At 32.2% G+C, this 19,617-nt stretch overlaps 1 protein-coding gene across 2 annotated transcripts in view; it reads left to right on the forward strand.

The window, feature by feature from the left end:
* Window positions 1–19,617, forward strand: part of LOC139491887 (uncharacterized) — a 62,858-nt gene that overhangs the window by 1,082 nt on the left and 42,159 nt on the right. The window contains exons 1-3 of one of the 2 annotated variants that reach the window (XM_071279804.1): window positions 1,521–1,628; window positions 5,966–6,139; window positions 12,775–12,846. In XM_071279804.1, coding sequence (XP_071135905.1) covers window positions 5,973–6,139; window positions 12,775–12,846 — 239 coding nt within the window. In that variant the 5' untranslated portion in view covers window positions 1,521–1,628; window positions 5,966–5,972. Of the gene's footprint in view, window positions 1–1,520; window positions 1,629–5,965; window positions 6,140–12,774; window positions 12,847–19,617 lie in introns of those variants that run through there. The other variant, XM_071279803.1, reaches the window with a different exon arrangement.

A 19,617-nucleotide genomic window follows, 5' to 3' on the forward strand; every position in this document is an offset into this window, starting at 1 on the left:
ACACTTTACTTACACTATGCCAATGAACTTTGTTTAACTTTCACTTATTCAGTCCAAATTATTTACTTTCATAAAATCAAGCAAGTGTTCAGGGTCTTTATAAAGATAACAAAGCAATCATAACCTAATGAAATCGGACAATCTAATGTGGCAGGAAAGGTTTTTGAGTCATCGTAATGTCAGGGGATAGTGATTTTAATATTTATTATTTGATTTTATCACTATTTTCGACAAAATGATATGCACGTTTGTTATATTTTTTTCGAACATCCTTTTGCAAAATACTAGCTATTTACCTGATATACACCTTTTACCTATTCTAAATGTAAATACACTGTAAATCTGCAATCTTAATATTACGTCTTAAAGAATTGTAAACATAAATCAAGAGTCAACTAAAAACAAAAATAATCTAACTATGTCTAAAAACAGGCTGTATGTAATAGCAGGAAATAGGAGTATAATGGGTCATAAGAATTATGCCTAGAAGCAAGCTATGTGCAGTAACAATAACCTACATTTCAATGCTTTCATCTGCTATAAACCAGTAATTTGATATTTAGGGTACATGTACTTCTGGAAGTAGAAGGTATGCGTCTTTTTTTTTTATATCTTCCTAAATTTCTACACAAATGGACGACTTCAAATTAGAATATGTGAGATATAAAGACAACAGAAGTATACTGCTGTTCACGCGATGAAATCAACTTTCCATTTTTGGCGGTAAGTGTGAGTTCGAATCCCGCAGAAAAATCTAATTCTAACACTGTTGGGTGTAATTTTAAGACTTATATAAATATTGTTATTGACCATTTATCTTTAATACACTGAGATCCAGTGGGCATATATATGGTATGGTTGTCCCTTGTTTAGAGTTGTTTGATGCTATACTTATTTCTAGTGACAGTATAATGAATTGGTACATTATACCATACGGTATATAATAATTATTGAGTTAGATTGCTGGCAAATAAAAATACATTGTGTATAAAGTAATAAGATAACATCTTCACACGCTTACAACACATGTCTTATGTCTATTCCTAGATTCGCCTTCCGTGACAAGGTAACACCACGACTATTGAAGTTATATTTTTATATAGCGGATATGGTTGAGTGGTCTAGAGCGCTGAAAATGGAGCTTAGCGATTGGTTCTGTAGTGTATCAAAGATGTGAATTCGAATCACAACAGAGGAACGGACAAATATTTGTAAACAGAAAAATCTATTATTATATATATATCCTTTTTTTAATTTTTATTCTTATTCTTATATACCATCGAGCTTGGGGTCCTGGCTCACTGATTGCTAAACGCGTACAGTACACCTATCAACCAAGTATGATAGGCACAGGGTGCCAGGATAATATACCAAGATATCAAGAAATGCATGCGCATACAACGTATGAGTTGTTATTTTTATTTTTGGTGATTAATACATCCGACAATAAACCTTTTCCTTTTTATCATATTTGTCAAATCTTTAATTTGAAAACTGTTCAAGTGGAACAATAAATATAAATAGAGATTAAAATAGAACGTACAATAAGGAAGTATCAATTGGTGACGGAAGCCCTATATACTAGGAAGTCAACGTTGGCAAATACTCCGATAAGTTTATAGTAAATTGTAAGTTATTATCTTCTTTTTATTTAACTATTCATATTTGTTTGATAAGCTTTTGATATTAGAACTATACACATAATAGTAGTAATGCTTTTGTTTCAATTCATCGCAAACTTTGATTCTAACTGGTATTTATGATGATGATGAAAGAAGTGTTGATGCATTGCTTCTTTGTTTAATACTGTTGTAAAGAATTGGATCACTTTCGACAGTATCTTATATGAATTTGACCTAAGTGCAACATTCGTACAATGGAGATAGCGTCATACCTAATGTACAATTCTCTTAAACTTCTTTCCTATATACTTGAAAATATTTTAATCAGTTATCTTTTTTATTTATTGTGTTACATTACGAAAACAGTAGAAATCTTCTGATATTTTTGTCAGCTTCAGATACAGGTTATTGAATAGTTAATTATTGTTTCCGTGTATATCAAGTAGGTTGTTTTCATCATGTATACGGAGTTGGATGACCATATTAAAAAATATATTAATGTTCAAACTTTATTTTCCGTTTCAACTGGATCGAATCATGTGTCAACATGAGAACCCCTAAATATGAAGATCCAATAAGACTCTCTATTGGCCCCAAAATATAGCAGTTTTACAAAATTGTTTAAATGTACACTTTCAGTTTTTCATTAGAAAGTAGAATGGTTCTGCTATATAAATATGTTTTTTTTTTTACCATTCAATGCACAAATACATCGGGAGATAGCATCATTAAGGATGTATTATTCTGACGTTTCAGTCTCATTCAGTCTCATTGAAATCTCGTTCTGTTATTATTTCTAAAACATTAGTCACAAATGGAAAACAGCAATTAATTTGATAAAAAGCATAATCAAACTTAACTCTGTGAAAAATGGGTTTTTTCAAATGATTAGTTTTTGAGTATTCAAATTTTTAGATTTTATTACCCATCAAGTAAGTTTTTTTTAACCAAAATCTTGAGAAAATAGGTGAGAAATACAAAAAATGATTGTACCAGAAACATGTAAATAACACTTACATTCCTTATTTCTTTTCAATTTTTATAGATATGTATTTTTTCAATCATTTATAACAAAGAAGTTGAAAAATATGCAATTTTTAATTAAAACTGAGAAAAATCACAAATTTACAAAATTAATAACATTTAGAAATAAAATTTGACACATTTAAAAAACATCAAAATATGATAAACTTTCTAATATAAACACTTACCTATAGATTTTTCGTCTTCAATTTATTAAAGAAAGTATGACAAAAAGTTTAATTGTAGAATTGTGATTTTTGTTCATTATTAAAGCCCCAAAATATGTCAAAATTTATGAAAAATAGGAAAATCATCAAAATTCAATACTTTCAAAGGGCCGTAGCAATCAAAACTGAATCAAACCTGCTGACTGCCATGGGCGATTGCCAAATAAAATTGATCACGAGATGTAACAAAATGGATCTTAATATAAATTTAATACTAAACAGAAAAAGATAAACTTGTGGCTAAGATGTTATGCCACATACACATGGTGTCAATATTGGTGAACACCAGATCTAGATTTCGGCAATATATGTCTCATCAGGGATGTTAGGAATCGAAACGGTATTTGGAATGCCATATAATTTATCCTCAATTTAGGATAGACTCTTGAATTTTAAGAGTCAATATAGGATGAACGGATCATTTAAACCGGAGGGAAAATATGATACAAGCCTAAACGAAAAAATATAAACGAGTCTAAATTGAAAACTAAGTTCAAACCCGCCTTACCTATGATTTGGTTGGATAAAAAACCTAATTTGTATACGTGTGCATGTAAAACAACTTTCGTTGTTGAAGGGTCTAAAAACAGCACAAACATCATTTTTCAAAAGACCAAAAAAGTGAGAAAAACGCATTTGACTATCAGGTCGAACACCTTGTGTTTAGTATTATCATCAATATAAGACAACTAGCAGCCGGTTGGATATTGAATATCGAATAACGAACCGGCTGCTAACTTCAAATCCATCCCACAATTATCTTTTCTTTTTTTATCACATTTGTCAAATCTTTAATTTGAAAACTGTTCAAATGGAAAAATGAATATAAATACAGATGAAAATAGAATGTACAATAATATAAGGAAGTATCAATTGGTGACGGAAACACTCAATCATAGGAGGTCAAGATTGGCAAATACTCCGATAAGTTAACTAAAAGTGTCAGTTTATATCAAATTGTAAGTTATTATTTTCTTTTATTTTATTATTCATATTTGTTTGATAAGCTTTTGATATTAGAAATATACAAACCAATGTATAAATGCTTTTGTTTCAATTTATCGCAAACTTTGATTCTTACTGGAATTTTGTTGCTGATAAAAGGAGTGTTTCTTCGTTTCATACTGTTGTAAACAGCTTGATAACATCCGAGAATATCTTATATGAATTGGCTAAGTGCAACATTCGAATCACCGGTAATCAAGTCGAGCATACATTTACTGAAGTGAATAAATATTATTACAAGTATTAGTATTTTACATGAATTGACTGAAGTTAAACATTCGAATCACTGGCCTATATATATGACTATTATAGAGAAAAGTTCTTATCCTTTGTATAAAATCGGACATACATTGAAAGAAGTGAATAAAACAGTAATGGGTTATTTTGCTTAACTTAACGGATGGTTATGCATTTGTTTTTTGAAGGTAGATTACAAAATGAGATTTATTTTTATAGTTTCTACTTAATTTGTTCACACAGTTAATATAACATGTATAAAGACGTAAGCTTTATTAGATTTAGAATACACACTTTATAACATAAAAAAAACCTCGTGAATAAGAATATACCTTTCCTTTTACATTCTACATAATCCATAGAACATGACGAAGGAACCACAGATGTCTTTAAATAAATGTTGTCATTGAATCGATGATTCAAATTGTAGTTGTTCTATGTATGTTTATTTTTGTTGCACTTCAGTGTTTCTGTTTTTCCTTTGTTTCACTCTCATTGTTAATGTGTTTCCCTCTGGTTTAGTAACCGGAATTTGTTTTCCCTCAATCGTTTTATGATTTCGAAACTGCAGTAAACTCTACTGTTGCCTTTATTTCATGGACGTGTACCAACATATTCCTTTTGATTCCTCGTTCCGACTTGGCTACACTTGAAAATAGGACCTTGTAAGTTTGATACGCTTTTTAATATTTGTATTATATTATGGACATTAAATTATTGTGACCTCGAGCATTCCTGATTACTGTTGCCAATTGTTGTAGTTTAGTCTCAATTAGTGTCGGTGTAGAATCTTACTTGCAATTAATTTGAGAGAAGTTTGTGTTATAATATTTTTTAATAAGAAGCACAAATACAGTGTTGTAATTTGAAGGGGAAAACTACGGTCCATATAGTATCTGAGCTGAACTAAAGTATTTGTATTCAGGCTTGCAGTGACAACAATATGATTGTCTCAGATTTTGATGAAAACATGAAGAAATCACCTCAATAACAGGTTATAAAGAAATAAAAATAAGAAAACAAATTCCCACCAATTTTATATAGTTGCTATGGAAACAGAGGCATTTGAATTTTCCAAAACCACCAGTTTTTCACTAATTCAGTGTCATGGAATTTAATGTTTATATGAAAACCAGTATGTCTCCATTCCAATGCAACTTTTTCAACTATCAAATATTCTTTTTTAACAGCTGTTTTGGTGATATTCTATTTCTTTCTAGACATTTTTGGGGTACTGAAGGTCCTTTGAAACCATTTTTTCTCAAAAAAGCCAAAAATGACTTAAAATCAGGTTAAAATATTATCTATTACCAGAACAGCAAAGACCTGTGGTGTTTCTTTATATGGGAGAAGTAGAACTTTTTTGATTTCATACAAAATCAGTTTTTGTCAGTTTTCATGGACCCGATAATAATAAAATGAATATATGGAGAATGTGATTAAATTTTTTTTCTAGATGACTGTATTATATAATATACCAAACTAGTTATCAAACTAGTTCACCGTTCATAAAAGAGGGACGAAAGATACCAGAAGGTCAGTCATACTCATACATTGAAAATAAACTGACAACGCCATGGCTAAAAAAATTAAAGACAAACAGACAAATAATAGTACACAAGACACAACACAGAAAATTAATTCAAGACTAAGCAACACGAACTCCACCAAAAACTTGAGGTGATCTAAGTGCTCCGGAAGGGTACACAGATCCTGCTCCATATGACTTATAATTTCTGTTGATTTACAATTTCTTGAATGCAAATATCATGTTGTAGTATTTAATACAATATTCAAAATTATAATTTCATGCAACAGATGTTCTTTTACAGTGTTTCTGATATTTTTCAGGCGTAGTATGAAGAAAATATACAATACAATTTTCATAATAGCATGCACTGTCTATGGATGTACCGTCAATGGATGCCCTTCCTTATGTAGATGCACGAGCACGAATGTGGTGTATTGCAGCGGAAAATCTCTAACGACAGTGCCGCCTAATATACCGAATTCAACCACTATATTGTGAGTATTGTTTGCAAATTTCTTTTTAACTAAAACGAATCTAATAATAATATTTTAGTGCACACAAAGTCCTTCGTTTGATGTCGAGATTAAACGTAATGAAATTGTTGACCTATTGTTGTGTGAGTAATACATTGTTACTAATTACCGCCGCAGTACACAGTGATTAACAACAATGCCGAGATAAGTTCACGGAATGCAGCTTTTTCATAAAACAAATATTTACTCTTAATAAAAATATAAATAATTAAATTAAACTAATTGTTCACAGAACAATTGAAGTTTCCTCCACTAAAATTTTGAAAATGAAAATGAAAATTTCCGCCGGTTTTCTCAAGTTACTTTGTTGTACTATCATAGGTCTTGTCCTACTGATTATACCAAGTATATAATTACTACATTCTTTTGTCTGATTTAAGGGAGAAAATTGCAAATTTCCGGTTATGAAATCATCATTTCCGATCTCATATGATTGATGTACCAATACTGATTTTATATCCTTTAAACTGTAAAAAGGGAGAAAATGGGCTACGTCCGGTTGAGAAAACGGCATTTCTGGTATCATAAGATAGCTGTATTCACACCGTTTCCCAAAATATACCTTTTGTTTTTACTTGTGTCTGTAATAAGACAGATAATATGTTTCTTCTGTTTATAGAATATAACTATTGGTCTCAAATGATAGGTTTATGTATGCCCATTGAAAAATATGTATTGACTCTAAGTACTTTTCAATGACATCAGTTTAAAAAATATTACTTCCAGTTACTCAAGATCACTTCCGGCAATCATTTGTCAATGTCACCCAACATTTTACTAAGACTAATTTTGCTTTATCTGGTACCAATCTGATGTAATTGAACCTAAACACACAATACCATCTACAAGATTACATTGGGTTGTTTCAGATAAAAGAGGGACGAAAGACACCAAAGGGACAGTCAAAATCACAAATCCAAAACAAACCGGCAACGCCATGGCTGAAATGAAAAAGACAAACAGACAAACAATAATACACATGACACAACACAGAACACCAACGAACAAACAACATAAACCCGACCAAAAACCTGGGGCGACCTCGGGTGCTCCGGAAGGGTAAGCAGATCCTACTCCACAGTAAAAAAAAAGTGAAATTGAAATTATCCCTTCATAAATTTTACGGAAGCCATCACGCGTTGGTTGACATTTATGGAATAACCGTTTCAAAGGTAATAACGGATATGTTTCTTATAACTACAACTTCCCTTTTCACGAATGTGACCTATCGATTTCGACTGTTTACCGGGTTTGTAATAATTTGATCAACACGAAGGGTGTCACATTGGGAGCAGTGTCTACCAACCTTTTACGGAGCACCTGAGATCACCCTTCGGATTTTGGTAGAGTTCGTGTTGCTAAGTCTTTAGTTTTCTTATGTGCTGTTATTTGTCTGTTTGTCTTTATTTCTTTTTTTATCCATGGCGTTGTCAGTTTATTTTAGATCTATGAGTTTGACCGTCCCTTTGGTATCTTTCGTCCCTTTTTTAAAAAACAAAATAATAAATGAAGAGGGTATGTTTGTTTTCTAATTAAGGTTGAACTTGAGGAAAAATGTTCTCTTAAGTGAATGTTTATTCACAAAATAAACAAATAAACTCATCATAGATACCAGGACAAAATTTTAAATATACGCCAGACGCGCGTTTCGTCTACAAATGCCTCATCAGTGACGCTCGAATCCAAAAAAGTAAAAAAGGCCATATAAAGTAAGAAGTTGAAGAGCGTTGAGGACCAAAACTCCTAAAATATTTGCCAAATACAGTTAAGGTAATTTATGCCTGAGGTAGAAAAGCCTTATTATTAAAACAAAGTCAAAATTTTGTAAACAGTTAATTTATAAATATAACAATATCAATGATAAACAAAGAAATAGAAATGTTTTCTTTTAAAAACAAAATAGAAGGTATTGTGATACTCGGAGGGAATATAAATGAAAGTATGACAGAAAAAGAAAGCACACAAACGTGTAGTTAATCTGTAAATAGTTCAAAACAATCAAAAGGAAATATTAGTTAATCGATATATGGAGATGTATTAACCCCCAAAAAGGACAGGTTATTATGAAAAGGGGAATACTAATTCAATATACTAGGAAGTATGATATATTTGTTATACAAAGTCTAATCGATGAATGTAATGTTTTCCAGCAAATTAATTCTGTATTTAGTAATCTTAGATGACAAAGAATGTAAAACTAACAATTGATTGCCATTAACTGAGCAATCTTCCTGGTTTTTTTTCAGTAAAACTTACATTACAACTGCTGTATTGGATTGTTTTAAATAGAATATAGTGCAATAGACTTGATTTTCATCTTTGCCTCATTTCAAATAGCCTCTTTTCATGCCGTTTGTATTGCTTTTTGCGAATACAGTAAAAGGTTTGACCCCTCTTAGGTCATGTTATAAAGTTTGATTTTGGCTAATTTTAATTTTTTAAGAAACCGTACAGAATATCTACAAAATAATTGAACTGAATTGTTAGATGCGTATGTTGTAACTCATAACTTTCGGTTAAAAGGGCATGTAGACTAATAGATTGCAGTTTAAGCCCCTCTTATTCATATAGTAATATAATTCAATAGCCATGTATAATAAAGATCTAGGGTCATTTGGATTGATGTCCTTGGTTGATGATCTTAAAAGTAAGGTCAGAATCATAGGTGATTTGATGGTCTAGATTTTGACCTTTTCTTTTTATCATTATATATGCATGATCAACTATGGGACTTTGTGCATTAAGTTGCAAGCCATATGATCTTGAAAAAGGAACCGAGAGGGTCCCTTTGTAAACCGGAAGTAGCTATTTTTTTGTACTTTTTGAATAGAAAAGTATATACATGATATAAAACCATTTATTTTTGGAATCAGTGTCTAAACTATCACATGAAAATGAAAGTGACATTTTTCAAGTAACAAATTATCTCCCTTATTTACAAAAGAAATTGTATAGGAACCATACATTTGTTTCAATCAGTTCACAGGTAGATGTCTGTTTAAACTCTATTACAATATTTTCAAATCAAAATGCATGTTTTTTTTAGGTGAACAATTGGTTTTCAATTCAGTTTAGCCTGATGAAATTTCCAGGCTTTATAATTTTGTTGAGGTAAATCTGTTACTATTTATTTTATCATTTTGAACCAGTTAACAATATTGCTACTAATGGTTTTTCTAATAAAGTTGAATGCGTACAGAATACAGTGTTTTGGTTGCTGTTTGAAGAAATTATAAATACAAGGATGTTAATGTTAAAGCCTTTGAAGTCATAAGATATTTAAATTAAATAAGTGATTTGAATATTGTCCATCGACAGGTTACACTGCACTTGGTTATTGCAAATTATATTACTGCAGCATTTATAATTATATTATAATTGGAATAACGATCAATACCTAAAGATAGGAAAGATAACTTAAACAGTCTAGGGGGATAATTCTCGGTTGGCAATTAACATTTTAAGAACAGCAAGCCATAACTTAACATGTAGATGCACGAGCACGAATGTGTATTGCAGCAGATTATCTCTATCGGCTGTCCCATCTAATATACCGAAATAAACATTTATATCTACGTAAGTAAAAAAAACACCATAATTTTATTTATCAAAATTAAATCGCGATCGAAACATTGTAGTACAGTGTCCACACTCATAAATCGTCTTCATCTCGGTGTTATCAGGTTCGTTGGTTAAGGGGTTCGCAAAATTGAACCTAGGGTTTCAAAAACACAATGTAAATTTCTTATACTGCGATTTGAAAAAAAAATATCAAACTTACAAGGAAAGTTCTATAAGAGATATAACCGGTTTATCTTATAGTTCAGTTGAAACTATTATAGTGTTCAATAATACAGCTTGTTAATTGATTATCATTAAAAGCCATTCTGTATAAACAATAAAAATGTACCCCTGTATTTACAACAGTTTATCAGACTAACGTATATATATATAGTTTATCAGACTAACGTATATATATATAGTTTATCAGACTAACGTATATATATATAGTTTATCAGACTAACGTATATATATATAGTTTATCAGACTAACGTATATATATATAGTTTATCAGACTAACGTATATATATATAGTTTATCAGACTAACGTATATATATATAGTTTATCAGACTAACGTATATATTGTTACGATTTAGTGATCGTATTATTAAATTAATGGATCTCGTGTTATCCATAGTTTACAGTAGTAATTTTATGAGTCAGCTGTTTTTGTTTACGTTTTCGCAACGCTATTTTTACGATGGAATGTCACCTCGTACAGAATATTCCCGGTTGGTTGGCATGTATTTCAATGATACATGATGCGCTTATGTGTTTACCTTATCTGATTATTTATTTTCTTAATATAATAACTTGTGTTTTAGCCGTAATCGTCTAAATACCAGCAGTGCCATAGTTTATTTACAAGAGAAGCCATATTTATTTGTGTATTGGCGGTCTGCAACACGAGATTGCCTGTGAACATAACAAACGTTTTGATTGGTCGATCCATTGACCGGAAAATTATAAATAGAAGGTTGACGAAACGAACTTTAGATTTAATCTCATCGCCTGCAAGAGCAGTCGGAATTTATGCTGTCTTGATGTCCTTATAATTTAGTGTGAAGGTTTTGAATGTTTTAAGAAAACTAAACCTTCTTACACATGGCAATTGTTTGTTTTGAAGAAGAAGAAGACGACCTTCGACCTACGGGAAAGTCCCGTCAGCTGTCGTTCCACTTAGTCAACTTTCTATAAATACGACGAGAGAGGTTTTCTGGAAATCTACTTTCACTTTAGCAGAGAGAAACCTTTATGAGATGATTACGGCAAATTGGTTATAAATATGAATGTATGTTTTTATGATCAATTGTAAATATTTGATTATATATAGATATTATATAAAATACCTATGAAATGTTACCTGACTTAGTTATTATTTCAACCATATACCAACTCAAAGGATCCATGCAATTTATGTTCGATCGAGCCTCCTTATTCAATTTAACTTACCACTCGGTTTAAGAGGCTAAATCGTTACAATATATATAACAATACCATCTTCATGCGTTATATATCATGTACTGTAGTACGCCGCTAGATTTAAACTGACGAGGAAAGGTAACACACGGCCACTGAAAGCTTTATTATTATTATTTTATTATTTTAGTAGAGCCCAGGTGGTCGTGTGGTCTAGCGGGACGGATGCAGTGCAGGCGATTTGGTGTCACGATACCACAGTAGCATGGGTTCGAATCCCGGCGAGGGAAAAACCAATAATTTGCGAAAGCAAATTTACAGATCTAACATTGTTGGGTTGATGTTTAGACGAGTTGTATATACATTATGTACACAGCTATGTATCACCATCATTGATGGCGATCCGATGGATACATCTGTTGTAGAGTTGTCACTTACTCAGACGTACTTATAAATATAATTATTTTCTGTGACTGTATCTTACATTAATTTGTAGGATCCTTTACTACAGATAATTTAGCTGATCTGTAACAGTACCATCTTCATGCCTTATATATCATGTACTGCAGTATGCCACGAGATTAAAACCGACGAGGAAAGGTAACAAACGACCACTGAAAGCTTTAGTTTAGTAGAGCCAAGGTGGTCGTGTGGTCTCGCGGGACGGCTGCAGAGCAGGCGCTTTGGTGTCACGATATCACAATAGCATGGGTTCAAATCCCGGTGAGGGAAGAACCAAAAAATTTGCGAAAGCAAATTTACAGATCTATCAGTGTTAGGTTGATGTTTAGACGAGTTGTATATACATTATGTACACAGTCATGTTTCACCATCATTTATGGCGATCCGATGGATACATCTGTTGTAGAGTTGTCACTGACTCAGACGTACTTATAAATATAATTATTTTCTGTGACTGTATCTTACATTAATTTGTAGGATCCTTTACTGTAGATAATTTGGCTGATCTGTAACAATACCATCTTCATGCCTTATATATCATGTACTGTAGTACGCCGCTAGATTAAAACTGACGAGGAAAGGTAACACACGGCCACTGAAAGCTTTATTTTAGTAGAGCCGATGTGGTCGTGTGGTCTAGCGGGACGGCTGCAGTGCAGACGAGTTGGTGTCTCGATATCACAGTAGCATGGGTTCGAATCCCGGCGAGGGAAGAACCAAAAACTTGCGAAAGCAAATTTACAGATCTAACATTGTTGGGTTGATGTTTAGACGAGTTATATATATATATATATATATATATATACCAGAAAGACTTTTGCTCATTGTTGAAGCCCGTGAGGTGACCTAAACTTGTTAATGTCTGTGTCATTTTGGTCTCTTGTGGACAGTTGTCTCTTGACAATCACACCACATCTTCTTTTTTATATTTGAAGGAAAAAACGGGACTTCAAATGTTTGCCGGAATGGAAATCGGTTAATTCAGGGTTCAGTTTATTCAGGTTTGAGTGCATATCTTTTTTTTTGTATTACAACTATATGCTCGTATAACTTTAACATGTTTTCAAACATCTATACGTTCACCATTGCTAGTGGCATATGATTTCTTCACATTAAATTAATGTAAAAATGCTTTTTTTAATGTCCTTTGTAGGTATATTAGCCAAAATAAGATTACCCTGAAAGATGATTACGCATTTGCTGGATTGTCGGCTCTTAAAATTATGTGAGTATATTAATACATATATTCAAAAGTGAATAATTATGACGAAATTTACTAGATTCCTCTGTCCCATTGGTATCGGCATCAATATATGCCATCAAGACCTATTTTTTTTGGTTTGATTTCAAATGTTATTTATAAGCAGCGCCATCTAATCAAGATCGATGAATCATGGTAAAAAAACATAGGGAAATAGACAGTTTACTTTTATGATCTAAACAAGATAGACATTTGATGTTTATGATCTTAACACGATAGATAGGCATAACATGTTCAAAATTTGAACATAATAATAATCAGAAACACATTTAGGGAGCCATCCGTGAAGATCGTTTCCACATCATATTTACTCTTATCCTGGTAATTAATCTGAAAGAAAAATATGTGAAGCAGGGAAAAGCGGCCAGTAGCTACGATCTTTCATGTGTTTCCCCTTAATCTTAAAAATATGTATAAAATATGTGAGCAGTTTGCATATAATATACGAGTCACATATATATCTAATTCATATATTCGGTGCAAACTGTTCACATCCTTAATTTTAAAAGCTTTTCCATTATAAAGTCGTGTTGACAACATAATTCTAATATACAAAGTACTTTACTTTCACGTCATATATAATGCGACGATCGATGTGTATACCTTTATCCAAAACAAAGGTTATATAATGTTTGATCATTTTCCGGAAGGGGTAAGCTCCACAAGTGGGAGGTAATTAAACAATTACTATAAATGTTAGATATTCATGTGTGATTGGCATAGTCATTAGTGAGGTAACAATATAAGGTCCACTGAAAATTAAAGCCATATATGACATTTATGAGAAGAGTTGTCATTTTAATCCATAAACGGGAGTTATTAAATTACTAGATAATCTGACTTGTATACCGTCATAAGATATTTTTTTCTCCAAAGATTTGCAGAATAAGCATACAATTTCACCGACCACACTTTTTTAATGCGGTTAGTTTTGAATACGCCCTAGACCTTAGAAATCATTATCTATGTACAATAAAAACATCACTGTAACTACATACGTAAGACACAATGGAATAGTTACCAGCCGATAACGGTTTATGAAAAATGCAAGTCACTATAAAGTAATTTATCGTACCAATTTAGTTTATGGATGATATGTTGTTGATTGAAATGATACTTATCGAATCTAATGAAATCTTTAGAATAATCTTTATTTGAACGATGATAATTTTTAAACAGATATTCAGGTCTCTTGAATTATTTCTATACCCTCCCCTCATCCAACTCAATTGAGAGGTAAGTGGGTGATATTCAAAAGAATATAAATCAAATTATGTGTTTCTTAATTCATAATGCGGGCCAATGACGATATTTTCAAAACCTTTAAAAAAAAAATCCCCAGCGGCAACAACAAACTATCACACGAATTAAATCTTAAAGTAAAAATCTAACGAAGTTCATTATTCTACATGACCGTAGGAAGGTTTTGTCCAGAGGGGGTGCGAAAGGAGTTGGGTGTGGGAGGGGCACTGCCCTCCTACAGGTTAGTTTTTTTTTTTTAAATGGGTAAGCCAATTTTAGGGTTTTATGCGTTTTTAGATTTAGAACGTTAAATACATGATTTTCCATACTGATCCAATAAGCCTAATAAACGGTTAATAGACTGATATTTAATTGAAGAAAATGTATAAACCATTGATGCACTGAAAGTACTTTTTATTTCAATATTATATTAAATCAATATAACAGTGATACCTATCAAAATAAAATTATATATATATATGATATAAACAATGCACACATTACTTTTGTTGCGCAATTATGTCGGATGAAATATATTACTAGTATTCTTAGTATTCTTACTAGTATTCTTATATACACATAAACCTGCATTTTATCATGATCTATTTAGAGATTTTAAATTTAAAGACAACATGACTTCATATGTCTTTTAAGTTTACTTTTATTATGATCATACTAAAGTAAACTTAATAAGAAGAATTCTATGAATAACATAAATGTATCTTATTACAATATGATGAATTATAAAAAAAACAAGCAGCTGAATAACATGAATAAGAGTCTATTAAAATCCTCAAAAAAACATAGTTGATTCTCTCTGAAAATTTCTCAATTGAAGATTTTGTCCTTTGACGGATATATGATAAGCTTGGCTAGGGGTGATTCTAATCCTACAAATCTCATTTTAACAACCTCCTCGGTAGCATTTATATGCGCATGTCCCAAGTCAGGAGTATTTTAGTCATTGGCGAAGCATTTGATTTTTATAAGTTTTGATAGATGAATACCAACGATACAAGAAGCGTTTTTAATGATATTTTGGGAAATTATGCTGTGCTTTAACTTCGTACTTGTTTTGTTTTATAACTATTTTGATATGAGCGTCACTGATGAGTCTTATGTAGACAAAACGCGCGTCTGGCGCACTAAATTATAATCCGGTTACTTTTGATAACTAATAACTTTTTGGGTTTAACTGTCATTGTTTTATTTGACATACAGAGCTGTAAGTAATAAGTTCATGTTCTTTTTGCGAGATAGTTTACGTTGCTAGTTCTAAATTACTTTGTTGTGTTACATTTAGTAGATAGGGGAATTTGAATGTCTTCACATAAGTTTTGGACATGTAGACCTCAATGATATAGAATCACCTGCATTACAATTTACAACTATCTTTTTATATATATTAAACAAATCAAATTAAATAAACAAACCAAATCACTTCTGAAAAATAATGTTTTTCAATTCCATATTTCTCGGATGGAGTTTACTAAACGAGTTGATGATTTTTTCATAAGAAGGATCAAAACCATAGTGGAAATGAATAAGCCAATTTAAGTAACGTGTAGATATTCGGGTACGGCAATGCATCACAGTTCTTGATAGCTGTTGCACATGCATCTTGAATAACACTTTCAGAATCAAGTTCATTTTGAAGAATACCATCCTTGTATCGTTGGTATTCCTCTTCTACAAGAACTGGAGAGGGGAGATCTTCACTGTAGACAGCAATGAATATAGATAATAAAATTGAGAATGGAAATTGGGAATGTGTCACAGAGACAACAACCAGACCATAGAGCAGATAACAACAGGAAGCCACCCATAGGTGGTCGATGCAGCGAGAAATTTCCGCACCCAGAAGAGTCCTTTAGATGGCCCCTAAACATATATTCATATATATAATGCTATTTTAGTGATAATGGACGTCATACTAAAGACGATCTCTCAAACTGTATCATAGGTGTCCTATTCTGTAACAGAAAGATTACGGTAACCTGTTAGAGTGGAGGACATGCAAGTGCTCATCTATGCCTGAATTTAAAAAATAAAATTGGAAAGAGGGTGTGTGATCGCACCCGACGCACCCCTTCCGACGGTCATGTTCTATGCATTGATGCACATAAAACATGGTTTTGACCGGGTTAATTTTTCAAAAGATTGACATAGTGTTCTGAAAGAAATTAACATTTATACGTTTTGCATGTACAATTGAAGGTTCCGCAAAGTTCGCACAAAAGAGTATGGTCTGCATAAAATTAGTGTTTGTCAATGCTCTGTGCTTGATCGGGTATCAACTTTAGATAATGAAATTCAGCTACATGTCTTAAGTATAAATATTGCTCCAGTACTAGTGCAACATCTCGTGGTATTATTCTTATTTATTGAGGGTTTGGTAAACAAAGTCAGATTATAATTACAATGTGGCACATACATGCTGCAGCATCAATAAAATAAAATTGAGAATGGAAATGGGGAATGTATCAAAGAGACAACAACTCGACCATAGAAAAACAACAGCAGAAGGTCACCAACAGGTCTTCAATGTAACGAGAAATTCAAGCCCGGTATAATCGCCTCATTCTCCATTCAGATCCATCCTGTCCAAAAAAAAACATGCCAGTCTACATTGTAAATCACGAAAATCAACTGTTCCAAAAAAAAACAAGAACAGGATTATTACGTAAAACATTTATTTATATGTGACGTTATCATATATAAGAAATGTGGACCACCTACTCGTTAAAGTTGCAAGGACAGCGAATGAAACATACATTTACCATCCGATGGAATATCTTTGTCGACATGATAATCTTTTTTTACTGCATTCTGTTGAAGTCCGATCATTTTATCATGCAAGGCTTCATTGTATGACGTTGTATTAACTCTATTTTCAGTAATGTTATCATATAAATCATGAAGAGTCAATTTACATCTCGCACGTTTGGGTTTCTCCTTTTTTTCATTTGCTCTCTGTTGTTTTTCTCTATCTTGACTTGCTATTTAAGAAGTGAACATATCAACCCTTAACCAATCACTGACAATCGTTTGTTCCTGCGTTGTATATGTAACCTTATATATAGGGAGACTTTTATTTGTAGCAATGAATGTTCCTGCCAAGACTTATAGCTCTGCGACATATACCCCTCCTCTATACACTCTTTTGTCTCTGCCTATACATTTAACAAAAACTGTATCGCCAATTTCATATTCGGATGGTAGAAATTTGTCTACCCTGTTACTGCATATTTGTGCTGGCTTTTTTTTGAAATTTAAATGTCTGACGTTTTACCTCCTAATTTGCATTATTGTATCTGCTTAGTCTTCTCTCGGATTCAATGTCATATTCGAACCGTTTGTAAATTCAATAGATTTTTCGTCTATGTTTGTTTTTGTGAAATTACATTTTTGTGTCACAAAATTTGGTTTGATTCTCAATAAACATTTAAAATTATATCGTTATTCCATGTGTATGGTATTTTGTTCAAGGATATGGTTGACTTTCTGAAATTATTTATTATTTCAACCATTATTTTATTGATTTTGTATTTACACTGTGTACTATATATCAAATTGCTTCATTCAATGTATATTCACTAGACATTTTTTGTTTATGTCTTTTGATAGAGTTAAGCCATTTCAATTAGTATTCTATAGTGTGGGTTTTTATGTTGTGATGTAACACTATTGTTTCGGGTAAGGGTGCAGGTTTGTAAATATTACCAACCAAGGGTGACTGGGGACACGGAATATAATCACTTGGTCTTCTCCCGACCGGCAGTAAAACGCTTTCCGAAGTGGGGCGTCCGGTTGGCTGTGCGGGATGTATTAAGTTCGCAGTCATGTCCGGTCAGAATGGGGACGTTAAATCCGATGTCTCGTGTAAAAGACAGTGCCAGGCTCTTTGCACGTTAATTACCCTTGCAACAACTCTTTGAGGTCCCGACGTTGGCTTGTCGCAAGGCAAAATTTCTGTCCCTATCCAATACACCTTCATTTTCCAGTGGCAGTCCAAATTTCCCCGACCATCATCCCAAATGTCCTCAATTATGACAGGACCTATTGTATTTTTTGTGAACTTGTTCTCGTCCTGAATATGCATGAAATATTTGTCACTGGACGACGTTAAGCAATTAAAACAATTTTCCATTATAACCGAATGTTACTTTATTCAAATATAAGGACTTTGTTAGCTAAATCTACAACTTTGTTAGCTAAATCTACAAATTTTATTAGCTATAATGATTTTTATGACAATAGATTAATATGCTAAAACTAGTGTATTACTTATCTACAGTAGCAATTTCAAAAAAGCCTTGCTATTTAAGTTGTACAGGATGTTGCAATTTTGAATGAGTGTTATTTAGAATTTAATACTCTGACCAGGTGTGATCTGTTTAATGAGTTTGATCCAAGCAGGCGGTATTAATTTATACACTAATCGGAAAAACAAATTTATTTGTTTTTTTAATTGCTTTCTTCTTTCTTTAATTTGATATATATTACATATAATATATTCCAAATTATAATAAAAGATATATTTCTTATATAAGGTTGAACAATCTAAGTGATTTTGTATGGAAGCATGAAACCTATGTACTTTTATTTAGATATTTTCGAAAATTAAGATAAAAAAACATGCCAAACAAGAAGCGTAATAAGGTTTTATTACCCTCAGTATAAATGTAGTTTGTAGGTTAAAATCTTTTGTTTATCTAAACTCTCAATAAAAAAAATTGTTATAAAAGATAGTGATTTAACTTTCTCTATTTCGGAATCTGCGAATCGTGAAAGGATGTAAAGATCTGTATATATATATATGATATCTCAGTAGCATGGGTTCGAATCCCGCGAGAGAAGAACAAAAAATTTGCGAAAGCAAATTTACAGATCTAACTTTGTTTGGTTGATGTTACGCCGAGTTGTATATACATAATGTACACAGTCATGTATCACCATCACTGCTGGTGATCCGACGGATATATGTATATCTTTGTTTTATTGTGATTGTAGTCATGTCAGTTAAAAGGAAATTTACCTGAACAGTTAAAATTTAAAAACAAGTACAGGTTAATTTGCGAAGTTTGGTTCAGACAGGTCGAGTTTTGTTCAAACCTTTGGTCGAGTAGGGTTAAGACTAAAACAAATAGGTCCAGAACGGGTTTACACTGTTCAAAACTGGTCGAGTAATACTTCAGACTATTTTCAATGTCAAAGATAAGGGTCAAGTACGAATCAGTACAGTCGAGTACGCTTAAGACTGGAGTCGAGTAATGTCAAGTGTAATTCAGACCAGTTCAGACTGGGGTGGAGTAATCTCAAGTGAAATTCAGACCAGTTAAGACTGGTCGAGTAAAAATCAGTACAGTCGAGTACGGATATAGACCATTTCAATATGTAACTGGTTTGTAATGAATGTTCAGTGGTTGTCGTTTTTGATGGGGTTCATAAATGTTTCTCGTTTCTCGTTTTTTTTTTTATAGATGAGACCGT

Source organism: Mytilus edulis, chromosome 10 (assembly GCF_963676685.1).
Source record: "Mytilus edulis chromosome 10, xbMytEdul2.2, whole genome shotgun sequence".
Taxonomy (NCBI): Eukaryota; Metazoa; Mollusca; class Bivalvia; order Mytilida; family Mytilidae; genus Mytilus; species Mytilus edulis.